Below are 25687 nucleotides of genomic sequence, written 5' to 3' on the forward strand. Positions count from 1 at the left end.
CATTGAAGGATGGTCTCCTTTCTCTTCTTCAAAGTTTCTTCTGAATTTCTAGCAACTGAAATCTTCTCCAACTTCTTCATAGATAGTGCACAGCTGGTCCTAAGATGTCTGTATACTGCGGATGGGCTTGCAGAGAGACTTGGAAACTCTATGATCAACAACTCGTGTATTCCAGCTACAGTTGTAGTTGAACGCTCATCAACAAGGTCGATAATAAACTTCGAGTGCTTCTCAGTAAGCTCAGAGACAGTTCCCATTCTGCGTCCTCTTTTCTTCTGTTGAGGTACCTCCCCAGTTTTCTGCCACTGCGATTTGAAACGGTAGGCTGATTTTTCATTTATTCCTGTCTTTAAAGCAGCATCCTTTATAGGTACCTGTTCAACTAACAGAGCAATAAGCTTGTTGATATCCTGCTGAGTGTATACACGTCTAGCATTGCTAGCGTCGTCTTTTTTTTCAGTCAGGTCTCTGAGAGGCTTCTCTTCTTTCAAATCGCTCTCACTACTCTGCACATCAGCTTCATTTTCCTCCTCGTCCGAGCTATTACTGGGCTCATCACCCTCGTGCCCTTCCTTCAGCTCCATCGTCACATTTTCATCTAACTCCATGGCTGATGCAGTGATGTTATACTCCCACTTCTTTCTCATCATCGACATTACACTGACAATAATCTCGGGTACAGCTTCAATATCTTCGTCGCGTAGAGAGATCTCGTTCATATCATAGTCAATATCCATTTTTTGTTAATAATAGTGAGAAAAGTGCTTTCTACTAATTGCCCCTTTTTTTTTCTCTTAATTTTTCCTGTGTTTTTCTCTTATTTTATTGGTCAGTTTTCTCTTAATTGATCTAAAATTTTCTCTTATTTTATCCAATAATTTTCTCTTATTTTCTCTGTCTCTTAATTGCTGAAAAATACAATATAACCAGCCATTTGTGACCGACTTTTTCTTCTCAAAAGCCGATGAATTTCCAGCATAAACACTTCAGTGGCAAGAGCTGTCTGTTTTTTTTTTTACGAAAGTCAATAGTAGTGATATTGACATGTCAACCTGCAGTTCAAAAACGAGATCATCAGACTGCGTTTATTAATGTGGAAGAAGTTTTTGTAAATTGACCATTTTCGGGATAAGTACATGTTAAGCATTATGGTTCCAAAATTTGGAGCAATTAAATCTACTTGGTTTTGCTGCTATGTTCTTTCGTTTTAAATAAAACAAATATATACATGTGTTGAGGGCTATATAAGAAGAAGTGATGACGCCGCGAGTAGAATAGAGAGAGAGAGAGAGAGAGAGAGAGAGAGAGAGAGAGAGAGGAGAATCGTCAATCCATCGAAAACTGTTGGTATCAAAAGCATTGGCTTTGCCGTAGTTAAATTTAGACCTATAATGAAGTGAGTAAAACCAAAATGCCTTATTGATTTACAAAAGGAGAGTGACAACTTCCCACTCCCGGCTGGAGACGAACAATTGTTCATCAAGGCAGCCAGCGAATTTCTCCGGCGTAGGGCAGGGTTCAACCGTGCCATCCTCCCACAAAGACAATATACGGCTCCCACTCCCGGCTGGAGACGAACAATTGTTCATCAAGGCAGCCAGCGAATTTCTCCGGCGTAGGGCAGGGTTCATGTGTACAAAGCCTTGTGTTTTTCTTGCAGTATTCTTAACGTGTATACTTATCTTTAAAAGAGCACGAAATATTGACCTTGAAGAATTACGCCAACTTCTTAAAAGAAACTACAATACTTGAAACGCCAAACCACCAATGACACTCTTATCCATGATACTTCTAAGATATGCAATAAAACTGTTTGGTGGAAAATTGTGTATAAGATCAAAAATATAAACCATGGTTGCGATTCTCTTCCATGGATTAGTGCCAAAAAAAAAAAAAAAAAAAAAATATATATATATAAGTGCAAGTGAAAAAAAAATGAAAAAATAAACAAAAACGCGCGAAATTCTTTCGACGTCATTATCCATAATCAGAGGTCCAATTTACGGACGCTCTTCACAACATTGCAAATCACTCTGTCAACAACTTTCAAAAATGCCTCAATCAAGAGCCGCTTTAATAAACCTTGAGATTAAACACGAAAATTGAGTGATGCAAAAGCGAACTTTGAAACGAACAAAAACGAACTTTGGCCAATAAAGAAGCGAAAATTGGACTTTATAAAAACGAAAGTTGGTCGGAGATCAAAGCGAAATCAGTTCGTTGGAAAGCGAAAATTGGGGGTGGAGGCACTGTACTTGCCAATCACTCAAACAAAATGAAACGTCTGTTGTCTATGATATCGCTATGGATAACTTTTGTTTATTACTATACAAAGTGACAGAAGTAGAACATTTTGATTATAACGTCTTCCCACCTAAACGAACGGTAAACAGACATAATATACAAGATTGTTACTTATTTTATAACGCTTTTCTTAGGTATACAAGTATAATACAAAGGAAAATGCTTGGGATATTCAAGCCGCCAACCCGTAAATTTTGCATTAAAGTTCATTTTTCCCTTACTATCAAATGATTGTCTATTTTTTTATCTTTTTTCTATTCATTTATATTATGAATACAAACGAGATTGCGAGGCAAATCACTGATCGTTGGTTTACTTATCTACGCCAGCATATACAACCACTCCAAAGTGTTCAAGAAAAGTCTTTCTTGAGTCATTTGGAACGTAATGGCACAGTTGCATTTCTTTATGAAAGCAGAGACCTATTAGTATGTCGACACGCGCTTCAATTCGTAAAGACAGGAACTTACGTAAGATGTAGGATAAAGCAATGGAAGTCATTCCTCTGCAAAGACTTTATGACGAAGCAGAAGCAGAAGAAAGTGGTTCTCTTGAAGATTCGCTTGTTCGACGACTACTACATTGGTTTAAAAATGACTTTTTTGTTTGGGTGAACAATGCACCTTGTGACTACTGTTCAAATGTAAAGCGATTGTATTTTATTGCTAAATGTTTTCAAGGTATTTATACCTTTGATAGACACAAACTCAATCAATAGGACTGGGAACACCTAACGCTGAAGATCTCAAGTATGGAGCACATACAATCGAACTATACCAATGCACAACTTGTCGACAGGTTACTCGATTTCCTCGATACAAGTAATAATCGTCAACATCAATAATTTCATATAACTCAGAATTGTTGTAGTGATCCGGGAAAGTTGTTGGAAACAAGGAGAGGACGATGTGGCGAATGGGCTAACGTAAGTAGCCCCGAAAAGTTGTAACGAAAACTCTCAATTCACCTTATTCACAGTGTTTCACGTTATGCTGCCGAGCAATTGGAGCAGATGCCAGAATTGTATATGACACAACTGATCATGTTTGGACAGAAGTCTATTCTGAGTACGAACAACGTTGGATCCATTGTGATTCTTGTGAGGAAGCCTGGGATAAGGTATATGCATATGTGTGATAATTACTGAGAAGCACTCGAAGTTTATTATCGACCTTGTTGATGAGCGTTCAACTACAACTGTAGCTGGAATACACGAGTTGTTGATCATAGAGTTTCCAAGTCTCTCTGCAAGCCCATCCGCAGTATACAGACATCTTAGGACCAGCTGTGCACTATCTATGAAGAAGTTGGAGAAGATTTCAGTTGCTAGAAATTCAGAAGAAACTTTGAAGAAGAGAAAGGAGACCATCCTTCAATGGCTAGCTGATAGAGAAATGGACTTTGAGAACAATTGCGTATTTTTGGATGAAGCAGGATTCAATCTTCACATGACACGCACTCGTGGCTGGTCTAAGAAGGGAGCACCTGCTAAGACAACTGTCCCTGCTTCAAAAGGCACTACAATAACCATCCTTGGTGCCATCTCAAGTGCCGGCATTATTGACATTTCTTTGAGAAAGCCAATAATGGTTTCGGGAGCCAAGAAGAGAAGAGTAGATGGTAAGGTTGTTACAACAACAGCCAAAGTTGGAACAAGGGCCGAGCATTATCTAAATTACTTGAGTAATGTGATGGATGTTCTTGACCGAAACAACATGAGGGGCTTTTACTTGGTAATGGACAATGCTCCCATACATAAGCCAGCTACAGTAAGAAATTTGATAGAAAGCAGAGGCTATAGGTGTGCATATCTTCCACCATACTCACCATTCCTAAACCCAATTGAGCTATTCTGGTCGAAGGTGAAGTATGGTGTCAAAAGAAAACCTTTCGAAACTGGTGAGACACTCACACCCAGAATCATGGTTGCCTGCTCCAAGGTAACCAAGAAAGACTGCCAAGGCTGGATCCACCATTCCCTCGGATTCTTTGAAAAGTGCTTAGCCCTGGAGAAAAACTTATAATGAGATTAAAGCATAAATAAGCTTTCTACTAAAATACAATAACAACAAAAAAGGGCACTGATGATGTTGGTAATACAACACCATAGAGCACGCCATACGAAATTTTTTTTGGCTATCATTTTTAGATAGACATGAGCAATTAGTCAGGATTGCCCTTATGACCTTCTTGTTTGTAAATCGCGCCATAAATCAGAGAAATGGCTCATAATAGTCGCAATTTAGTGATATTTCTTCATCTTTATAACCAAGGAAAGAATATGGTAGAATCTGTATTTCACAAAATTATTGCATAATTTTGTGCCGAAATATGCAAGTTCTATGGCACCATAGAATTAAACTTTTCTTTTTGTTTTCGAATATAAGATAACAGTGTCATTAGCTTTAAAAATCTGGTTATTTCAATTGAAAAATTACTTTTTGTTCCTCCCGCTTCATGCAAGTTAAAAATAGCTCAAATACGGTAGCTTGGACAACAGACATTATTGCTGACGCTGTTGGAATTCACCAGCCAATCAAAAAGGTGGATGATGGCATCTATAATGCCAACATTGATCAAACTGAAAAATATACTTTTGCAAAGCCAATTCGTAAAGTGGCTATTGTTGGTGCCGGACCTGCTGGCGTAAGTGCAGTTTGTCCTATAAAAGATATATAGAGCTGTCTTAACTTAATGTTTATACTAGCTTCCTACTGCAAAGCTACTTTTGGACGAAGGATTAGAAGTCAAAATATACGAGAGAAATTCGGCTCCAGGTGGAACTTGGTAAGACGACTTAAGCAAGATATATATTGTATAATGATAGGTTGACATAGGATCTACCATGAAGAACAACCTATCTGTCCCGAGTTTCCGTCAGTTATCCCAACCAAAATTGTTAGACCAAGCCTGCCTTCAAATGATAAACCTTTACCCTTTAAAGAGACCAAACCTATTAATAGCAACCAAGTTCAAGAGGAATTGCTTCGTCTGAACCCACCAACTCCATGCTACCGTTCATTGAGAAACAATGTTCCTACACCTCTACTCAAATACAAGGACCTTGAATGGAAAAAGGAGACAGTAAGTCTATCGCGATTTTAATATACTCAACTTGAACTTGTTTGATTAGCCATGGTTTACTACTCATGACAAAATTTTGGAATATCTGCAAGACTATGCTTCTGCTTTCAAGTTGGATCAAGTAACAGAGTTCAATACATCTGTTGAGAAACTAGAGGAACTGCCAAATCAGGAAGGATGGGATGTGATTACAAAGCACTTTAAATACTCTCAAGATAAAAGTATGGTTGAGGTTGGATGGAAACAAGAGGTTAGCAAAATCATATTGCATAGATTTTACCTAATGTTTTATTCTATAATAGAAATTCGATGCAGTTGTTGTGGCTACTGGACATTACCATGCACCCTATATTCCTGAATTTCCCGGCTTAGCTGATTGGCGTCACAAATGGCCAAATAATGTCTTTCATTCAAAGCAATACCGTGTTCCTGAACATTTTAAGGGCAAGGTACGAATTTTCTTAGATTGCAACCTTATACTAATCTGGATTATAGTCTGTACTGCTTATTGGTAGCGGAGTTTCTGCCATTGACATTGCAAGAGATATTGATAACCAAGCCAAAACAATCTATAATTCCGTAAGAGAAAGTGATCACAAGTTTGATGAGAAATATTCCAAAATACGACAAGAGTTTTCCAAGTTTGTTCCCAAGCATGTTCAAAAAGTAGGCGATATCAAGCAATTCCACACCATTCACCAGACGAATCGAATTCAAGATGGAATCGTCGAACTGAAAGATGGTACCAAGCTTACAAATCTCGACTACATTATTGTCTGCACTGGCTATGTCTTTAACTTTCATTTCCTGGAGCATTTGCATTCAGACAACTATGTCAATGCCAATAGACATACGGCAGTAGACGACAGCCATGTACTGGTTAAGGACGGCTCTCAAGTATTTAATTTGCACAAGGATATTTTTTATATACCCAATCCTACACTCAGCTTTGTGGGTATTCCATTTCACATTGCCACTTTCTCCTTCTTTGAATTTCAATCGTATGCTGTTGCTCGGGTATACTCAGGATCTGCTCAATTACCTTCACAAGGCGCTATGAGAGCTGAATGGAACGAGAGAGAGAAGAGGAAAGGTTCTGGTCGAGAGTTTCATGCACTAGGCTCCGCTTTGGAAAAAGCTTATATCAAAGACATTATTATTTGGGTCAATAAAGATGCTGAAGGTCAACACAAAAGAATTGTCGAGGAACATAGCGATGGATGGAATGAAATTCGAAGCCAAAGCTTGATAGCTCTAAAGAAAGCATTGAACATAAGCGATTAAACTTCCATTAAAACCAATAAACATGTACAATTATACCGAATTTATTAACACAATTCATACAGATGGCAACATCACTAATTTACAGTTTTTACACTTTGATTATAGACGATATTAGCTTTTTTTTTTTGACAAATTAAAACCAACTTTTAGATGGTTAAGGTCCTTTTCAAGCTGTCTCCCAAAGTCGGGGAGATGCCATCTATAATAGCTGTAACACAAGATGATCTCCATGAGTGGACGGGGTTTTGGGGAGACAAAAAGGTACTTTTAATTTTAAGGGAGACCTAAAAAGGAAGTAACAAACCAATTTTGCAGTGTTCAGTGGGTCAGAAACTCTGTTTTTAAAGAATCTCATTACTATGTTTTTTCGGGAGAGGAGACAGCTTGAAAAGAGTCTGAAGTATGTTGAACCAACTCCCCCAAAAAAAAAAGGAAGAAAAAAAATATGTCGATGTTTAAAATAACAAGCTTCTCTCCTGCACGGCATCCGTCGTTTATCGTGCTCGAAACTACGCTCTTTGTCCTCAAAAGTGTTGTAAACTATAGTAGACCTTACTTGCCTATATTTTCTACATCCAACGACATATAACCAAATACACACTTAATAACCCACGTCCACTGAAAAGGGTCTCTCGTATATTGATTACAGTGCACAATGCACTTTGAACGCTGTTTTAAAAGCAATGCTCAAATTACGTCGATGTTCTCATCTTAGTAAACTCGGTTTCTTTTTTTTCATAAGTATCTAGCCATGGTCTTACCTGATTTTGATTGGATCAGATCTACATCGGGGACAATTCGACAATCCAAAAGCCTTTTATTTTTTTCATTTTCAAGAGCTTCCGTAGGTCCCCATGGGGTCAAAAAATGAATTTCACCCAACAGCTAAACCAATGGAGCTATTCAATTTCTGAACTTGAAAGAACATGTTTTAAATGAAAAAAAACAAGAAAATAAAAGAAAAAGGACTGTTTTGATAATGTAGTTGTCGAATAATGGGCTATCAAAGATTGGTGCATTTAAGCTGTGTTTTTAGCGTTTTTGCTCTAGAGCGTTGGACGCATATTTTGCGTATTTAATCATGTTGGTAGCTCTATTTTCTTCTGTCTTGTAGCATCAAAGAGAAGATCAAAAGTTGTCAAACGAATAATTTTCATGAGTAAGTACCCCCTTTGGATTAGAGGCTAAAATGGTCAAATTTTACATGTCGGTTTTCATGGCCCAAATCAACTCTAGAAGTACCATGAATGTTAGTAAACACTGTTTGTGGGCATTTGGAGTACTTTTTCTATGCATCAGGAGACTTTAAAGTACCCTCCCTTGTCCAAGAAAGAGAGCGTTTTTATGGATTGTTGTTTGTTTAGACCAAAGCGGACATTTGATTATGAAGAAATGTCAGAGTGATGAACATTTACGTTAGCTTTAGAATGATATATGACCATTCGTACCATACTCAGAGTATGTGCTGTATACTAAATCGCTTATTGACAACTTCAAATTGTATGCTCACTTTGTCTATAGTGAAAGGTATCGTAGTTTAATGAAATCAATCGCACATCGTTATAGGAGAATCCTATATCTTCAATGCTTATATACATATGTAATTCATTTTGAACATTTCTATCTTGTTGTTGGATGTAGACTATCTCTCTGGTTGGTATACCTCAATTGACTATTACGTTCATCAAAACCTATTTGTAATAGACAATAGCATTTTTACGTTTATTTTTCTTTTTATTTCTGCTTTCTTTTTATGAGCTCAGGTCATTAATTCAAAACGAATAAGACATCATCCTAATAGCAGCCAAAGAGGACAATGGTTTTCAATGCTTCTAGATTTAAGAATTTTCAGTCAATTCACTTTTATTGGCCCAATAAAAATTTCTATTTCCAAACGCAAAACGCGTACTTTTCTTTCTTTTTACATTCACTTTATGGCGTCACCACCTAAAAAACCTAGAATCGATATTGAATTCTATGAACAAAGGAAAACAATAGGCTATTTTGAAAAGATTGTGAATCCCTTACGTGTCGATTTGGATAAAGAAGGTTGCGATACAAGCTTCAGTTCACCTGATTTAGGCTATTTTACTGCTCATCTTCAAAAGTTCCAATTGGAACAAAAGACATCAGGCCTTCCTTATGCTTACTTTGATGTTCTCTCACTCTCTACAGAAGCACCATTGTATCATATCTTGAGGGCTGCTTACAAGTTTAAGTCGGATCATCATATTGTCGATTGGCGATGGGATGCCCATGAAGAAGTGCAGACGTATTTAACCATGATTGAGGTGATCAAACAAGCTTTAGATAAAGCTGGTTTTGAGTTGTGTATACCTCGTGTCTATTGTATGGACCAAGTTAACAAGGATACATTAGCTGTGGTATTTCAACAGCTTGGAGGTACGTCTTTATGCACATTTTGGATCATTGACCATGGTATGTTAGGTATGATAGTCAACAACATAGAAGATGCAACATTTGTTCTGTATGATGAACACCAAATATTTGATCGACATCATCCACAATGGCGTGTATGCAGCACCACAGACGATATAGCATTCATACATTGGATTGGTTTACCTGATTCATACAACACACTTGTCTCATTACAAGACTGTGATCAAGACAAGCAAGAACAATCCACACTACCACAAGACAAAAAAAGAGCTCCATGGCATGTCAAGTTCAATTGGATTCAAGACAGCCAGACATACAATGAATGGATGGCACCTTTGGATTATATCATGCTTGAACAACAACAACATGCCAGTATCAAGCGAAAAAGACAAGAGGAAACAGAAAAAGAAAACAAGAAGAACAAGACACCCGATACAATCGCACGTCAATTCATGCCTACACAACAACACGAAGTGATCATTCCATCCTATGCTGCCTGGTTTGATTTAGATTCTATTCACCCTATTGAGACCAAAGGTCTGCCAGAGTTCTTTAACAACAAGAACAAGAGTAAATCAGCCAATATTTACAAAGAGTACCGTGATTTTATGGTCAATACATACCGCTTGAATCCAATGGAGTATTTGACTGTCACAGCCTGTAGACGGAATATAGCAGGGGATGTGTGTTCTATCATTCGAGTCCATGCGTTCTTGGAGCAATGGGGGTTGATTAATTATCAAATTGATCCTACTGCTAAACCCACTGCTATTGGCCCACCTCTTGAGGGACAAGTCAAAGTGATTGCAGAATTACCACCCGCACTTGCTCAGCCTAGTGTCGACACTCTCTCCTCTTCAGAACGCGAACAAGGATCCACCCACACACATCATGCTTCTACACAATCACCACCAAAACCTTCGATAGATCTTAATTTAGACTTACGTGTGAATATCTATCAACCAAAGCATACATGTAGTGTCTGTCATACAGTATCCACAAAAGAAGGAGGTTATGTTGACCAACAATTTGTCTGCAAAGACTGTTATCAACCAAAAGAACACACGTCATACACTCCAACACAATGGACAGAACAAGAAGATGTGCTTTTATTGGAAGGATTAGAGATGTACCCAGAAGACTGGGATAAGATAGCGACTCATGTTGGCACAAAGACACGCGATGCCTGTATTCTGCATTATCTTAAATTGCCCACTGTGGATCCTACTCTGTTCTACAGAAAACATAACTGTAAGACAAAACAAGACGACGATAATCCAATCATGTCAGTGGTGGCCTTTTTGGCAGCCAATGTCAAACCACAAGTGGCTGCTTCTATCTTATCAGATCAAGCCTTGGATCAAGAGATGACAGAAAAGACAGATCATAGCGAATTAGAGACCAAGTATAGTTTGATTCATACCCAATTGACAACATTTACATCCCGTCTAAGCCAGTTTGAACAACTGGAAGCATGCGTAGATCAAGAAAAAAGACAGTTGGAACAGGAACGATTTCTTATTCGAGAAGAGCATAGAGCGATACGAAAACAAATGGATCAACTGTATGCTCGTATGTTTGCAGCAAAAAAAGAAGAAGAAAAAGAAGGCATGAAATAAATCAGGGTTTATTTATTATAAAAGTTGTTTCTCTTTAACTCCATTGCTGTCTTGTAAGGTGCTGTAATGGGTGGCTGTAAAGGGTTGAGTTGCTTATAGGATTCTTGCAGAGGATAGGTTCTGTCTGCATCATAGCCATGAAGATCACCACAGGCAATAAAGGGAACAATGGTTCGATTGGGTCCCACTAGTTCATTCATGGCATCATACTGAAGATCTAAAAGAGGATTGGCCATGGTAGGCGTATAGTTGGCGGGTGGCTGATAGTTTTGACAGACAATAAATGACTCTATACTTGAGTTACGAGAACTTCTGGGTTTACTGCATGTCACAACAGGAAAGAAAATCTTGAGTTGACTATAGAGTAACGTAATGTCTTTGCCTCGAAAGATTTTGGCTACAAATGTACCACCAGGACGCAATACATGTGTAGTAATGTTAAGTGCCTAGTCTATGTTAACCAATCGAATGATGCAAGTACTTACAGCCAACAACAATTGTGCTTGAATGTATTCATCCATATCATGAAGACCCGTAACATCAGGAGCACCATCACAGATCACCAAATCAGCCATACCACCATCAAAGTAAGAGATAATCTTTTCTGCTGTAGATTTCTTGGTAATATCCCCTTGAAGTTGAATGACACCTTCCAAGGGAGCCATGGCTTGTAAATCAACAGCTACAATTTTAGGTTCAGGTTGATCGGGTGGATGGTTTTCGCTAAAGAATGAGTGTGGTGTCTGGATTGTATATATTTACTTTAAGCGTTTAGAGAGAACTTGAGACCAACTACCAGGTGCAGCACAAAGATCAACTGCCTTTTGAACACCTAGAATCGTGTGTGTTTAGTCTCGAATGGACAGACGAGATCCTTACCTTGTAAAAAGTTAAATTCTTCGTCTAATTGTAACAGTTTGAAAGCACTTCTTGCACGCCAGCCTTCTTCTTTAGCAAGGCGGTAGTACTAACTAAGCTTAGTCATGTGTGTGTGTGTGTGTAAGTGCAATGACAACTTACGACGTCTCTTTTATCTTTGGATGATTTACCCATGTTGAAAACAAGAACAAGAAAAAAGAAAAAAAAAATTTATTATGGCTTTATTTTATTGATCTTCTTTCACAGGTGGAGGACCACAAGGTTGAAGCATTTTCTAATGAATGTCAGTAAATCACACAAAGCAACAATAGATTACCTCTAGCATGTTCAATTTGGCGCGTGCTTTTGTCTCATTTTCAGCAATACTAATGTAAGAAAGCATTGAATTGTGACCTACAAATGAGGCAAGTGAATCTCTGTATTGATTCGACACCCATTCACTATATAGAGAATATGTGTGAGTAAGAGTGATTCTTCATACATGTATTTCTTACTGTTTAATGGTATCAGCATGGCCAGTACCAACGTATTTTGATTGCACTAAAAGAGATGAATAGTTAGCAACAAACTCATGGTTGTAAGTAGCCGTTACAGTGTTCAATCTGACTATTTATGTTGAGACGATCCTATCACGAAGAGTGTGAATATGGCATTGTGTGTCTAAATTTGCCTATTACCATGTAGAAAACTAAAGAAAAAGAAAAGGAAAAAGAAGTGTATGTGACTCCCTTATCTGAAATTCACTTTATTCATAATATACAACAATAATAATAGCAATAAAAGATAGTTGTATATATATATATATATATACATATAACTGAATATTAGCCACTATTCAACATAAGTAAATAAACATAGAACAGAGGGGATATGGCTGACACTGCTTATGTAATTCATACATTTAAATGAGCGAACCATTTCTTACCCCCCTCCTTCTCCCTTTTTTTTTTCTTTGTTTCTCATCTTCATACCCCTTCCCCTCAACAAGATGACCATGGAAAGTATTCACCCACATCATACTAAACCACAGAAAGGCATTATGGAAATGGAGCAACTTATCACTATGATGCAAAACCATAAAGTATCAGAGGATACAGCATTATTTGATTTCAAGGCACCTACTACTCGAATCATACCCAATCATAACAATACCAGTCGTTTTATGCCTTTTTCAGAATTCAAATTCTCGTTTGAAGCGAATATTACCCATACAAATGGTACTCGAAGTTATAGTTCAAGTAGTAGTGATAGTAGTGATAGTCAGCATATTCAGAATGATATGGGTAGTTGTGTCTCTATCAATTGATTTTGTACTTATAAACAAATTAGAGTTCATGGATACTAAACCACAGCACCTGATCAACCGAAAAATTCTACCTTTACCTAAAATTCGCTGGAAGACACAATCAACAGAAAATATCAAGCCAGTTTCATTAGACACAAACCTATTTCGTCTTCCTACATCTGCAGACACAAGCACACACCGAGAAAAGGCTAAAAAAATGAAATGTTCAGACAATAGCAGCCATAAACGAAAAGAACGAAACTGGAAAGATCACCTTATCAAAAAAGATATATCCCTTTTGGAGTTACCTATCCATCACAAGAAAAAGACAGATCCTATCGTATTGCCAAACAAAAACACAGCCAAAAAGACCAACCAAAAAAAGACGAAAAAAAAAAAGAAAAAAGAGGAAATGGCACCAGGTGGGTTTTTGTCTTCGGATATCACTTTGTTTCATAGTTCATCTCTGGAGGATGAATGGATATGTCTGTTTTGTCAATACGATATTTTGATGAACGGACTAGAAGAGGCAAGGCGAAAAAATGGTTATTATCGTCGAAAACGAGAGAGAAACAGACGGCTTAAAGAAGCAGAATTAAAAAGATTAGGCTTGGAGGATTCTGAAGAAGAAGAAGTAGTAGTAGTAGAAGGAGAGAGCTGTAGTCATCATCACTAATACATAATTATTTTATACCATTATTATTGTACATGTTTATTACAAATAAAGAATTATATCGTCTCTAGTTCTTTTGTATATCGAATGGCATCCTTCTTGTACCGACGAACTTCTGATATGGCTTCATCTCTATCCTGACTAGTCAATTCATACCAAGATGTATTGCCTATCTTGTCTTCTAAAGAGGCTGGTATGTAGGGTTCTGCTTGTACTATCATTTCCTTGTTCTTTGCATAGACCAAACAGGCTATATTGTCTTGCTTGATTTTGGCTGACACGACTTCAATAGTGGCTATGGTTGGATCAGGAGGCATATAATACTGCCTAAGCTCGTCTTTGCTGATATTCGCAGTAAATCGTTGATTATCAATGACGCGCCGAAAAATACTGTTCTTATGTATACTTTGGTTCAGAATACGTTCCTCTATAGTGGATGCTGTCACTAAGCGATAGACATAAACAGGCTTTGTTTGGTTATAACGGTATATGCGGCCAATACTCTGTTCATCATACAGTGGATTCCAGTCTTGATCGACAAGCACAATACGGTTAGCAGCTGTCAGATTGATACCAATAGCAGCAGCCTATGGTGTGTCAGATTCGATATAGTCAGAATCACTTACTTTAGCAGACAGAAGCATAATGCTCACATCTTGATCTGTACTGAACTTGTTGATGATATGTTGTCTTTCCTAATCTCTCTTCTATCAGGATATAAGGGTCTGCATGAAATGACTTACATTGCCTACTGTATGACCATCCACCCGCAGTGCTTTCATGCCAAATACAGGTAAAATATGTTGAATATAGTCTAAACATGCTAAACTATGGGACACAACTACTATTTTCTCTTGGATGAGACTACATTCAATAGCAAGATTGGCTACAAAAGTCATTTTTCCAGAGCATGTCCAAGATTCAGCATTCAACTGTTCAAAATATTCAATCATAGGTTGGTTTGTTTCTAAAGAAAGCCATTGAACAAGTTCATCTTCTTCATTCTCTTGTGCTGCTATGTCTTCTTCTATATCTTGAACTGCTACTTCTTCTTCTATATTTTGCTGGTGTTGCTTCATCTCTTTATCCAGTTGCGCATTTCTTTTTCTTTCTATTCTCTTTTGAAGCAACTACACCATTGGGATGAATAAAACAATACATTGTGGCGTGCTACTTACATTCTGAAAGATCTTGGGGTGATTACACATGGACCTCAAGACTAACAAAGCAATCAAAGGGCCTCCATTCTCTACTATACCATTCAATAAATGAGTGTATCCTTCCAGCTGTACTTGGCTCAGCTTAAACTTGACAAGATATTCATGCTTAGGAGGCAATTCTTGTCTTAGGATTGATTCATCACGACGATGAGTAACTTTGTTTGTCATCAATTGTAAGGTATACAACTTGATAGCCGCTGTTTTTTTCTTTGTCTGGGGGAATCACTGAAGCAGTTCTCAATGACATTGACAAAATGAGCTTTAAAATGCTCAGGTGTACCTAATAAGCCAGGAGAGACAAAGCTAATCATATAATAATATTCAAGTAAATGGTTCTGTAAAGGATAGCCAGTCAGACAAATACGGGATGGTGTCTTGAATTGAGTGACAAGCAGAGCAAGTGCTGTGGTTGAGTTCTTGATACGATGACCTTCATCCAACACAACTATATCAGGCCCAGGGTTCAGTATATAATGACCAAAAGAATTTTCGCCTATGCTTGGCTTCTTTTCGGTCAAGAGCGCACGGAATTGTTCATAGCTCATAAGCATCACACCGCCGTGTGTATACCAGTAGTGAAGAAATTTGATTCTTTTCTCTCGAATCTTGTTGCCTCCTCGAATCGCTTTTATAAGATGTCAATCATAGTCTCGTAAAACACAGACCAACTTACTGGAAAACATAAAAACTTCACCAATCGTATCCTCAATATCACCAGCAGACCATTTTCGAAATTCTTCTGCCCAGTTAGACAATGTCACTAAAGGTCCCAATATCAAGACGCGGTTACCCTAAAGAATGACATGAATATCAAACACTGGAACCCTACACTTTGCTGTCTTACAGCAGGAAATTGAAGCGAAGGATATTTCCTTAATTGTTGATAAATAGTAATCAACAAAGCAATGGTCTGGAGTGATTTACCAAGTCCCATCGAATGACTCAATAAGCAACCTTTTTTGTCTTTACACACACGATCCCACATAAACTTGAGACCTTCAATCTGATGCTTTTTCAAGACGCGTCGATAAAAAGGATCCAATGGAAATTCAATGTCTTTAAATGCTGTCATGATCTGTGGATCACGCTCTATGGTTTTCTCTGTTGGTTTATCATCAATGTCCAACAGTGCATGTAATCTACGTCTTCTCTTGTTGCGTCGATTACGAGGAAATAGATCTTCTGCTTCAAAAGGAGGATCGAGTTCGTTGGGGAAATAATAAGCAAGGGAAGCATGGCTACCAAGTATGCGAGTCAAGATCTTGTTGGGCTCCATTTATTTCAACAAGTAGATAAAAAAAAAAAAAAAGATCAAAATTTCCAAAGAGAAAGGATTAAGCATGATCACCATGCATCGAATGTCGAATAGCCTGTTGATATTCAAAATGTTCAACAAGATCCCAGTCTTCATGATCTTGCAATGCTTTAGAAGGCACTACCTGTTCATGGATGAGTGAAAATGTTATTCAGGATCGTGTTCTTGCCTCTTCTACAGGATTATTTTCCCATAACACTGTATATTTCACTTGTCCTGTTGCATTTTTAAACTTTTTTACAACGCGTTCTATTCGCTTATGTCTATATTTTTGTTTAATCAGTGTGCGTTGGTGTTCTCGTTTCTTGTCTTCATCGCTCTCTTCATCTAATTCAGGTGGAATGTACATGCGAATGGTATCTGGCCGTGCATATTGATCACGCATTTCTTCAGGCAAGACAGGCAAAAGTATTTTTTGCATTACGTTGTCTGCAATATTAGGATATACCACTATTTGTTCTGATTTCATGAAAGAAAAAGAATTTTAATTAAAAATACATAGAAATGAGTGTGGAGTATTATAGCATAGAGAGGTAATTTTTTTTTCTATTATTCGCAAATCATATGCAATAGATCACTGACCATTTGTGGGCTTACAATAGAGTTTTCTTTTAGAGAACCAAAGACAGAGCCTTCAAATGCACTAAATCCAATTTGTTCAAGGTACATTTGCTGTTGATTTGCACGCTCAGCTGTATAAAAGCCCTTTTCAGAGAAAGCGGTGATTAAAATGTCCTTGACTGCGTCTAATAGAGTGACATTATCACTCGAAACAACGATTGAGTTCATCTTGGGTGTGAGTGAATCATATCTATTGATGAATGAGCAACGTATTTTGAGTGTTTGAACTTACACTAAAGCAAAGATTTCAGGTATAGCAACAGCAGCTTTTGAAAGAAACCCATATAAAAATAATCGTTCTGCTTCATTATCAAGTAAATTGAGCATGCCTACCAAGAAAGAAACAAGCAAGATACTGATGGTCTCATTAGGAATATCAATCGATTGCCAGATCAACATGTTAGCATCCATAGGGCCATGCATGTTCTCCAGATCAATATCATGCACACCAGCTAATCTTAGCAATTCCCTTAAAGCATCATTCTTGGCTGCAAAGGGTAATAGACCGCCAAAATACCCTAGGCATCGAGCATCTACCTGGTTGGTACCTGTTGAGACACACTTGGTCTCAATCTCCAGAAACGCACTTAGACATGAAAAGATACTATCGCGTGCATCGGCATACTGAAATCCTCTAAGCAACATGCCTGCTACAGCAAATGTAAAATTGGAATCAAAACTGATGCCAATCGTACTATCGACGCGATGGGCAATGTGGACATATTTGGCACGGACCTGGAGCATGACTTGTTCCACTGATTGGTTTTCAAAGCATTTGTGCGTATCGAGTGTACGCAATGTGGCGTGTAATAGTTTGATAGCATGGGAAAAGATGCTAGGGATGTTCATTTGTGTCATGCCCATCGCAAGCCAAAACATGGGCTTCAAATAACGTGATTTGATAGACAGATTGTCAATGATGTTGGTTAAGCACATCAAGATACTAATCACAAGATGAGGGCTGTTTTTATCAAACCGTGCAAGTTCGTTGCGCAACACAACCAAGATTTGAAACAGCAAGTCATCATCAATTTCGTCTTGAGCAAGGCAGCCCAGGATAACAAAGGAGCGTGGTTGAAGGGCAGGATTGAACTGGAATGTCATGCTTGTCACTAAACTCATCCATCGAGCTCGCCATGAATTAGCAGTATCTATGTCAAGGTCAATCAAATGTAGTTTTGTCTAGCTTACTTACGTGTATCAGGAGAAGCATACTGAATAGTATCTAACAAGAGTCGAATAATGACTTCTAATGAAGACAAATCCATGAATTCCATATCGTCAGTCATGGTACTTTCTGTGATAGTGAATGCATTGGCATACGACTTGTTGAGTCCAAAATGAACACGATATTTGCCATCGCATACATCGTCCAGGATATATTTGAGCTTCTTGCGGTTTTCAGGACTTACACTCAGATTGGTCACTAAGGTATGAATCAAATTGACGACCAATTCATGGACAGAAGAGCGAATAAACGTAGGACCTGTAGAGACTGTCATGGCTACGAAATGAAAGATTTCAGTGACTAAAGGCTTTTGTTTGTTGGTGGAATGGAAAGAGATCATGAGCATAATACGAATCCAACAACTGATTTCAGGCCAAGAGGAATGTTTAGGAAGACTAGGACGACAGTTTTGACATGTAGCAGTCAGTGCCTTACGGGCACTTCGGGTAATTTTGCCTCGCATACTAGGTGTATTCAATGTCACTAATGTATTGGCCATGGCTTCTGCTTGTGGTGAACCAATACCATTCTCAATTGAGTACTGTACGGATTCTTCAAGGATCAGGTTATGAAGTTCATCAATGTACTTCAATGTATACCAAATCTTTTCACGAATATGCGCAGTGACCTAAATAAACGTCAATCTTGAAGAACGCTAATTGCGATTCACTTACCTTTGTCCTTTCAGCAGTAATAACAATGATGGAACGAATGACATCCCTCACTTTAGTAGCATCTTTTGCACAAGGAGCATGCAAAAACATAGAAAGATTCTTGAGCCAAGGCTGAATATAATCCAATGTCAAGATTTGAGGTACTAATTCTTTACTAGACCGATTAAAACCTAATAAGGCTTCGTTCAAAAATTCAAGTGTCAAATGGGTTTCTGTGTTGGCCAAGTTTTCACTCACGCCCACAATAAAGTCTGTACTGTTATAAGGAATACATAAATCTACACACCGTTAGCTTTATGTTTGATTCTAGATAAACGAACCTCGAGCATTCATCAGTTTGTGATCAATGCTAAATCTGAAGAAGATACAAAGAGAACACAATAGATTGTAGGCAGCAGAGCGCAGTGCAGGATTCTCACTTCCCATATTTAACAATGCCATATTCAAGATTCTACCTGGGACATCTGTAGGACGAATACCATGGTTTGTTTCAGTCAATTGAGTATCGAAGTTCTTTTTACGGTTCAAGAGATATTTGTAGACTTCTTCTCGATTAGGAACTACAAGTACAAGTGTGGCCCTTCCTGAATCTGTAATAATATGGATTTCTCCTTCATTACTTGCTTTTTTGTTGGGTGGAACAGGCGGTAAAAAGATATTGGCAATATCAGTCATACCATATACATTGTTCAAAACAGTATTTAGGCTCCAAAATATCTCTTGTTCTTTAACCTAAAGAAAAACCTGTAAATGAAGGGATGTTTTCCGAGCACAAGTTACCGTTTTCACCACAAAGTAAGAAGGACCAATTCGAATCTGAACAGGGATCATGACCTTAAAAGCGCTTACGAGATAAGCACTGGTGATAGACATTCCACTTTCCTTTTCAACATCAACTGCAGAAAATATAAAATTAATATACATATACAACACATCATCTATACTTGCATGTATCTTTAGGTAAACGAATCTCTGGCAAGGAAATGTACTGTGCAAGTTCATTGACGGTGGTTGCAAATCGAGTGCGCTTTACCAGCTTGTTTGTCAAGATACGAGGCAGTTTCCGAATATAGCGCTGCATATGAAAGTTGGGATTAAACATGTGCATTGCCACTAAATAATCGTTCATTTCACTAAAGATAAGCTGAAAGAACTGGTTTAGCCAATGGATAGGAAGCTCACAACTCTCTGTGAATCTTGATAAATCAAATAAGAGTTCAAATGGCTGGTTTAAATGGGGCTCCATCACCTAAAGATACTTGAGTTAAAAACGAGATTATATCAGTCAAAACTTACACGTAGCATGTAGTATACCAGCAATTCAAAGTCAAAGTCATCACCTACAACATTGCGGCAGATATAATAAAACACCGGACGGCCATCCTTGGAAACGCCACCTTGGTAAAAGACATTGAGTGAGTTAATATTAGAGAGATCACGATGTTTGTTGCGTCTCATAAATTCACTATAGAAATTATTGCTGTTGACCAAAGCATAATTGCGGGATGTACTAAGTTCTGTCTTTGCAATCTCGTTTGGTGGGCCCAGTTGAGCCAAAAGATTGGAAAGTTTATCCATGGTTCTCTTCCATTCCAACAGTTTTTGAGTATCTGTATTGCTTTTAGCACGACGCACAGACAATTCTCTAGCAATCTTGTCGAGATTTTCAGACATATAACGATGCAAGTTCATAAAAGCAATATCATCCATATGAACACCTCTGGATTCTTCTTTTTCTGGACAAGGACCAGGTACCATTGAGATTTCACGCAGAAAACTAGCGACACGATACAAATTGCTTGTGATAAAATCATTTAGGGAAATCAAATGGGTTTCTTTAGCACCAAACATCATATTGTTAGCCAAGTTTTGCATCATACGAGTCGCTTGCAATAAGAGTTTACGAACAGCTTTAGATCGAGGCAGAGAAGACTTGGAAAATCCACATGTTTCAGGTGTCAGGATAGCAGGATTAAACAATCGTAAAAACACAAATCCACCTACAGCTGTCTTGGAAGCATCAGGAAATCGTTTCGACACAGCTTCAGAAATTAAGGCAAGTTCTTGGCGAAAATACTTGGGTGCACTGGACGTTGAATTACAAATGGTATCCAAAAAGATTTCAGTGGCACGGCACACATTTTGTCTATTGATGGAGATACTTTCATGAGGGCTGATTTTCTGAGGATCCATTTCCCAAGACACACTTTCTTCAGGTAAAGAATTGATTAGTTCCATGGCAGGTTGTAAAGTAAACCGAACATAGTCAATACATGATTCGCGCGCAAAGATAGAAAGAAGCTTAGTAGCCACATTGGTACCTCTAAATAAAGTAGCCTCTTGTTCTGTTGTAAAAACTTCACGGTCTACGATTGTCTTTAAAAGGGTCAATACTTTGCCCTTAGATTCAAAGCACTGAAGCAACACCTCGGCTACACCTTGAATATCAGAAGCAGGACATACATCACACAAGGCAATAGCGACATCAACATCTGCATTCACTAACAATTCGGCTAGCTTCTCATATCGATCCGCAACAATGTTTTCAGCAAGCGTATCGAATTGAGCACCTTGATTTAGAATATTGGACAAGACTTTCATAAATGCAGTGCGAGTACGAGCATCTTCATGATAACCCATAGCCAAAGTGGATTTAAGACCAGCATCTACGTTAGCGCTGAGTAAGTTGGAGATAGCATTCACAGCAGATTCTTTCAAAGGGCCCCAATACTGATACGATTCAGAGGGCTTGGATAAACTGTGCAAATTGCCGTTCTGATTAGCAACAACATTGGAGCCAAGTTGTATCATAGTATGACTGGATTCTAATTCATATCGATGACATCTGTCCAAGAGTTGTGTAAAGAACGTAAAGTACTTTTGAAATAACCTGTTTTTGCTCATAACTCGGTCTGCATCACGTCCTTGATCTGTAGTTTGAAGAGGTAATTTGTGTAAAAGAGCAACAATGGCTTTCAGGCATACTTGATCCAAATCTCGTTGTACTTCTCTGTTTTGTACACTGTTTGACGTAGCACTAGACTTGGTCATCACGCGCTATAGGATAGTCTTAATTAGCACAACCACTTTTCTTTCTTATACTTACTAAGGTAAATCCACTGGTCCATTCTACAATGATTTCGAGCAGTTTATTTCGCACCTTAACATCATCACGCACAATCACTTGCTCCTTTTTTAGCATAAGCACCTCTGTTAAATGACACATCATAATCATCACACGCATGGATGTATAGTTTTCATGTGGCAAACGATTAATGTAGTTTGCGAATTGGATAATTAATGTGCTGAAATCGATACTGAGCAAACAATCATTAGGGTCTACTAATCGATCTAGGACCATCTTGAGCACTAATACTGCTTGTTCAACAAATAAGGTGTTGCTGTTATCACAAATAACGTCACCATCCGCTGTAAAACAGTTGGCCATGGTGGCTTCCAAATGATGAAAAAGAATGCTGTACAGAGAAGGAGAAAGATCACCACCCAATGTATCCTTGGCACCTTCACGAATCACCACATTATCAGACGTCAGTAATTCAATCATTTCAGCGATAAACTTCTCAATCATACTGGTATTGCGGTTAGGAGAAGCAATACGATCACTCATTTTAGTACGTCTACCCGCAGCCTCGTCTTCTTCTTCCATCATGATATCAGCAGCCATTCGACTTCCGCCTAGAGCAGCTAAAAATCCTGTATAGTTTTGCCATTCTGTCTGCTTTTCGTCATCCGTCTCTATTCGCCCCACAGGTATAGGTGCTGTAATACGAGGTGTGGATGTGGAACGAAGTTTTTCATGACGCACAAGTCCACCAATTTTCTTGACTGAAGATGTGGATGAAGTTGTTGAGCTGACAATATCGTTTAAATTCGAAAGTGACTCCATGCCAAATCGACTGACAATCTGCGTCAACAATTTCCATCGTTTCCAGACCTCTTCCCAAGCAGCTAAAATAGCAGGTGTAGGTGTGTTGATCAATCTCAGATATTTACGAACACGCTTCTGTTGTGCCTTTCGACCCACAAATGTCTGTTTACGAATGCCTTGTACTACTGGCTCTTCAAATGACAAATCCTGATAGATTTCCATATTGTGACTGAAGCTGGCTAGACTCTCGTTGCGTGAGGCTGTATCAATCATCATATCCTCATCAATCAATTTGGCTTCAATACATAGATAGCCCAAGCATTTGACTGCTAAAGAACAGACTTCGGGTGCAGGTGAACACAAGGAGACTAAAAGAGCAATCTCGAGTGTAATATTGGCCTGAAGTCGTTCATGGCCTTCAGTAGTTTCATATGTTGTTTCCTAGTCATGATTTGCGTTAAAGCCTTGTATTTGACTACATCAATACTTACAATGACGCTGTTTAAAAAAGAGTTTCTAGAAACCAGGATTTTAGCCAGTAATTCCAATAAGCATTTAGAAAGTCCTTCGTTTTGACGGCAATCAAGAACCTGATAAGCAATCGTTGTTACTGTTTGACATGAGACCTTCCAAAAGTTATTCACAATCGTAGAAGACGGACCCCAATGGCCAATGTTTTCTGCATTATGCAATTGACCTAGACAGTCAACTGTTGCTTTGCGGACTCGTTTATCGGAATATCTCAGCAAATTGATCATACAAGTCATGATAGCTGCATTTTCATCCACACGGGCTGGATTTTGCTTTTCACCCTAATCATTTTTTGTATCAGCGTCTCTCATGCCTTTTGTATTCACTTACCAACAAGACACATAGAGGATCCAATCGAAACAATTTAAGCATAGATTGTAACAGTGTTGCTGTATTCTGTTGTGACTGTCTTTTATCGTAGTTACCATTCATTAATTTTTTAGACCCAGAAGTCGTTGTTGAAATATCGGATCGTGCGGTTGAGTTGAGTTCAGCTTTGACAGTCTGGATAAAGATGCGTCTCAAGGGCGTACAAATAGAATCGTACATTGAATCCAAGGTAGGGTTCCACGACAATGTTTGTTCTTCTGTTGAAACCATAGTGAGACATGCATGCACAAACGCTTGCTTAAAGACTACAGGCGCGTCATCTTCCGCTAAACTAGGAACTAAATGAGCTAAGGTACGTTGAGAGTCTAAGCGCAATCTAGCCAAGAAATAGTCGCTCACAAGCGTTTGATAGCTGATAGTATAACCAAGACTGCTTGATAAGGAACTAGCGGTATATGCTCGAGAAAAGTCCCATACTTTTTCATATAATACATCTTCCACATCAGCAGCAATATGTCTCAAAATACTGTCTTCATGAGGAGAGATATAAGTGGCTGCTTTGAAAAGATCCACATAACAAATGGCTGAGATCTCTTGTGTCTTAGTCGACTGTAGTGCCTTTTTTAACTGACGAGGGAATCCAGTCTACATCATATGAGTATCACAATTTAACATGTATAACCTACTCTTCGGTTTTGCAATCCTCGACTGTCATCCAAAAAAGCTTGTACTAAAAGATCAGGTGATAAAGCCAATAAAATAGTCTGTAATGGCCATAAAATAGCCTTTTTTCTAGAATTGTCAGCAGCTACATTACACATATCAAAAAGGATCTCTGAACCAGCCAAAGGTCTACTTGTGCTACTGGCGCAAATTTCAGCAAATTGAGAAGGTTTCATTTCCATCCATTTCCAAATAGCGGATCGCATCATTCTTGCAAACAGCAATTTGCCCTGGATTCGCATATTTAGAAAATATGGACTCAGATCTACGTTATTGTCAGCCAGATCCAAATCTTTTAATAACTCACCTGATAAAATGGCGTGTAATTTAGGTATGTCGAGACAAGCAAAAGCCAAAATCCTAACTTCAGGAGGATTCCATTCAGAATTTTCGCTTACGGCGCCGAGGATATTCACAGCGTTTTTAATCTTTGCATAATAAGTGGACCAATTACTAGCACTGATATAATAAAGAATTTTCCCTGTGGTAGTATACACTTCTCGTATGTATTCAAGTGTCTGTGTGTCTACTTTAGCAGCCATGGCCAAAGTATCGTTGGCTGTTTCGGAGGATAAAAGGGCGAGTTGATCATTGCGTTCTTCAATCATATGCATTTGACCTAAAAATCGAGTCATGAGCGATAAAAGAAAGGTAACGAGGGCTTCATCAAGAGCTGGCGGATCAATGAGTGTCTCGAAATTTGATTGTCCAGAGAATGCTTTGGCTGAAAGTGAGGAAGAAGAGGAAGATGTGCCAACATAAGTACCTGTCGCTGCTGCTGCTGCTGTTGCCTCTTCTGTTGTGTTTGTTTCTCTTAATTGCTTTCTATACCAAGACCAATGATGTTGTAAACAAGCTGACAATAATCGCAAAATAAACAGCTGTGACTGGAGTACATCATGAGGAATATAAAAGTCGCTTACAGCTTGTGTTGATGGCTGAACATTCTTCGAGAAAGAATTGATAAATCTGGGTGATAAAAAAGAGAAAAAAAGCTTACTTTAGTAATAGATTCCAATACAAGTGCAAGCTGATTGACAATAATGGGAAGTTTATGAATCGACAATTCAATAATAGCAGCCACTACATTATTGTTAGCTGATATAGAGTCGTTTGCAATCTTACCTGTCTGCTGTGTTACTGAGTCTTGCTCTAGTACTTCAAGCGTTCGGCCTGCATTATTTATCGGTAACGTGTTCAATGCATATGACTTCATATATTTACTCGAACTTCAACTCGTTTTATTAGGCTAACTATCAACTTTGCATTTGCCCTCATACTAGTCTATTTGAAACAAAATCAGAGGTCAAAAATGGCTACAGCCGACAAGTACTACCAGACGAGGCTTCTTGTTAGATTTATGTTATAAGTTTATGTGAAGAACGAGAGAGAGAATGGAAACAAGAAGAAAAAGAAAAGAAAGCGAAAAAAGAAAGGAAAGCAAAAAAAAAAAGAGAGAGAGAAAAAAAACGAGATAATTCAATCACTGCAAAAGATCACTTTGATCGCTGCTCCCACACCCTTTATTTATTGCGCCTTTTAAACTTTTTTTTTGGTTTCATAATCTAATCGCGCCCTGTACAACATTCTTTTATAGCTTATTCTTTTTGATATCTTTGTTCTCTTTA

The 25687-nt window shown here is 38.2% G+C and overlaps 10 protein-coding genes across 10 annotated transcripts; 4 read left to right on the forward strand and 6 right to left on the reverse strand.

Moving 5' to 3' along the window:
• Window positions 1–1295: 1295 nt before the first annotated feature.
• Window positions 1296–1630, reverse strand: B0P05DRAFT_557903 (uncharacterized protein). The gene has a single exon (XM_051580069.1). It carries the CDS (start codon window positions 1587–1589, stop codon window positions 1425–1427), a length of 165 nt encoding a protein of 54 aa, XP_051431063.1. The 5' UTR covers window positions 1590–1630; the 3' UTR covers window positions 1296–1424.
• A 1155-nt stretch (window positions 1631–2785) lies between these two features.
• On the forward strand, window positions 2786–3441 carry B0P05DRAFT_477945 (uncharacterized protein; the record flags this gene model as incomplete). The annotated part of the gene is made up of 4 exons (XM_051574991.1): window positions 2786–2947; window positions 3004–3125; window positions 3175–3229; window positions 3283–3441. Coding segments are annotated over 4 exons (498 nt in total), but the record flags the coding sequence as incomplete, so codon positions are not given.
• Window positions 3442–4761: 1320 nt separating this feature from the next.
• On the forward strand, window positions 4762–6672 carry B0P05DRAFT_477907 (uncharacterized protein; the record flags this gene model as incomplete). Its single annotated transcript, XM_051574990.1, has 7 exons — window positions 4762–4950; window positions 5012–5091; window positions 5142–5202; window positions 5251–5388; window positions 5438–5638; window positions 5691–5837; window positions 5884–6672. The coding sequence occupies 7 exons, from the start codon at window positions 4762–4764 to the stop codon at window positions 6670–6672; spliced, it is 1605 nt and encodes a 534-aa protein (XP_051431065.1).
• Window positions 6673–8591: 1919 nt separating this feature from the next.
• B0P05DRAFT_516734 (SWIRM domain-containing protein) lies at window positions 8592–10700 on the forward strand. Its single transcript, XM_051575705.1, has 2 exons — window positions 8592–9075; window positions 9121–10700. Exons 1-2 carry the CDS (start codon window positions 8607–8609, stop codon window positions 10689–10691), a joined length of 2040 nt encoding a protein of 679 aa, XP_051431066.1. The 5' UTR covers window positions 8592–8606; the 3' UTR covers window positions 10692–10700.
• B0P05DRAFT_477867 (FtsJ-like methyltransferase-domain-containing protein) lies at window positions 10700–11744 on the reverse strand (the record flags this gene model as incomplete). Its single annotated transcript, XM_051574988.1, has 5 exons — window positions 10700–11137; window positions 11177–11414; window positions 11454–11523; window positions 11571–11658; window positions 11712–11744. The coding sequence occupies 5 exons, from the start codon at window positions 11742–11744 to the stop codon at window positions 10700–10702; spliced, it is 867 nt and encodes a 288-aa protein (XP_051431067.1).
• A 52-nt stretch (window positions 11745–11796) lies between these two features.
• Window positions 11797–12323, reverse strand: B0P05DRAFT_590805 (splicing factor 3B subunit 5/RDS3 complex subunit 10; the record flags this gene model as incomplete). The annotated part of the gene is made up of 5 exons (XM_051582843.1): window positions 11797–11844; window positions 11887–12010; window positions 12065–12110; window positions 12163–12196; window positions 12315–12323. 5 exons carry the CDS (start codon window positions 12321–12323, stop codon window positions 11797–11799), a joined length of 261 nt encoding a protein of 86 aa, XP_051431068.1.
• A 39-nt stretch (window positions 12324–12362) lies between these two features.
• B0P05DRAFT_557947 (uncharacterized protein) lies at window positions 12363–13546 on the forward strand. Its single transcript, XM_051580070.1, has 2 exons — window positions 12363–12853; window positions 12900–13546. The coding sequence occupies exons 1-2, from the start codon at window positions 12559–12561 to the stop codon at window positions 13529–13531; spliced, it is 927 nt and encodes a 308-aa protein (XP_051431069.1). The 5' UTR covers window positions 12363–12558; the 3' UTR covers window positions 13532–13546.
• A 3-nt stretch (window positions 13547–13549) lies between these two features.
• On the reverse strand, window positions 13550–16036 carry B0P05DRAFT_557949 (P-loop containing nucleoside triphosphate hydrolase protein). The gene is made up of 7 exons (XM_051580071.1): window positions 15593–16036; window positions 15422–15539; window positions 14994–15373; window positions 14707–14961; window positions 14272–14658; window positions 14155–14223; window positions 13550–14115 (listed from the first exon to the last, which is right to left on the reverse strand). The coding sequence occupies exons 1-7, from the start codon at window positions 16022–16024 to the stop codon at window positions 13585–13587; spliced, it is 2172 nt and encodes a 723-aa protein (XP_051431070.1). The 5' UTR covers window positions 16025–16036; the 3' UTR covers window positions 13550–13584.
• Window positions 16037–16042: 6 nt separating this feature from the next.
• On the reverse strand, window positions 16043–16558 carry B0P05DRAFT_557953 (uncharacterized protein). The gene is made up of 2 exons (XM_051580072.1): window positions 16233–16558; window positions 16043–16187 (listed from the first exon to the last, which is right to left on the reverse strand). Exons 1-2 carry the CDS (start codon window positions 16530–16532, stop codon window positions 16083–16085), a joined length of 405 nt encoding a protein of 134 aa, XP_051431071.1. The 5' UTR covers window positions 16533–16558; the 3' UTR covers window positions 16043–16082.
• B0P05DRAFT_557956 (uncharacterized protein) lies at window positions 16559–25415 on the reverse strand. Its single transcript, XM_051580073.1, has 15 exons — window positions 25185–25415; window positions 25060–25142; window positions 24367–25006; window positions 24023–24324; window positions 23337–23981; window positions 22967–23287; window positions 21693–22916; window positions 19883–21643; window positions 19535–19835; window positions 19367–19482; window positions 18907–19318; window positions 18587–18864; window positions 17880–18540; window positions 16917–17835; window positions 16559–16874 (listed from the first exon to the last, which is right to left on the reverse strand). Exons 1-15 carry the CDS (start codon window positions 25273–25275, stop codon window positions 16613–16615), a joined length of 8016 nt encoding a protein of 2671 aa, XP_051431072.1. The 5' UTR covers window positions 25276–25415; the 3' UTR covers window positions 16559–16612.
• Window positions 25416–25687: the final 272 nt, after the last annotated feature.

The sequence above is a fragment of the Gilbertella persicaria genome, assembly GCF_025201335.1.
Source record: "Gilbertella persicaria strain CBS 190.32 chromosome Unknown B0P05scaffold_49, whole genome shotgun sequence".
Lineage (NCBI taxonomy): Eukaryota > Fungi > Mucoromycota > Mucoromycetes > Mucorales > Choanephoraceae > Gilbertella > Gilbertella persicaria.

Coding starts and splice junctions, on each gene's coding strand:
- B0P05DRAFT_557903 (XM_051580069.1), bottom strand. CDS start 1,589: ATGAACAATTGTTCGTCTCCAGCCGGGAGTGGGAGCCGTATATTGTCT.
- B0P05DRAFT_516734 (XM_051575705.1), top strand. CDS start 8,607: ATGGCGTCACCACCTAAAAAACCTAGAATCGATATTGAATTCTATGAA. Junction 9,076..9,120: donor GGTATTTCAACAGCTTGGAG/GTACGTCTTTAT, acceptor ATGGTATGTTAG/GTATGATAGTCAACAACATA.
- B0P05DRAFT_557947 (XM_051580070.1), top strand. CDS start 12,559: ATGACCATGGAAAGTATTCACCCACATCATACTAAACCACAGAAAGGC. Junction 12,854..12,899: donor GCATATTCAGAATGATATGG/GTAGTTGTGTCT, acceptor TAAACAAATTAG/AGTTCATGGATACTAAACCA.
- B0P05DRAFT_557949 (XM_051580071.1), bottom strand. CDS start 16,024: ATGGAGCCCAACAAGATCTTGACTCGCATACTTGGTAGCCATGCTTCC. Junction 14,962..14,993: donor TTAAAGCTCATTTTGTCAAT/GTCATTGAGAAC, acceptor TGATTCCCCCAG/ACAAAGAAAAAAACAGCGGC. Junction 14,116..14,154: donor TTATGCTTCTGTCTGCTAAA/GTAAGTGATTCT, acceptor GACACACCATAG/GCTGCTGCTATTGGTATCAA.
- B0P05DRAFT_557953 (XM_051580072.1), bottom strand. CDS start 16,532: ATGAAATCAGAACAAATAGTGGTATATCCTAATATTGCAGACAACGTA. Junction 16,188..16,232: donor AAAATAATCCTGTAGAAGAG/GCAAGAACACGA, acceptor ATCCATGAACAG/GTAGTGCCTTCTAAAGCATT.
- B0P05DRAFT_557956 (XM_051580073.1), bottom strand. CDS start 25,275: ATGAAGTCATATGCATTGAACACGTTACCGATAAATAATGCAGGCCGA. Junction 19,319..19,366: donor CTTACTTTGTGGTGAAAACG/GTAACTTGTGCT, acceptor GTTTTTCTTTAG/GTTAAAGAACAAGAGATATT. Junction 18,541..18,586: donor TTACTGCTGAAAGGACAAAG/GTAAGTGAATCG, acceptor ACGTTTATTTAG/GTCACTGCGCATATTCGTGA.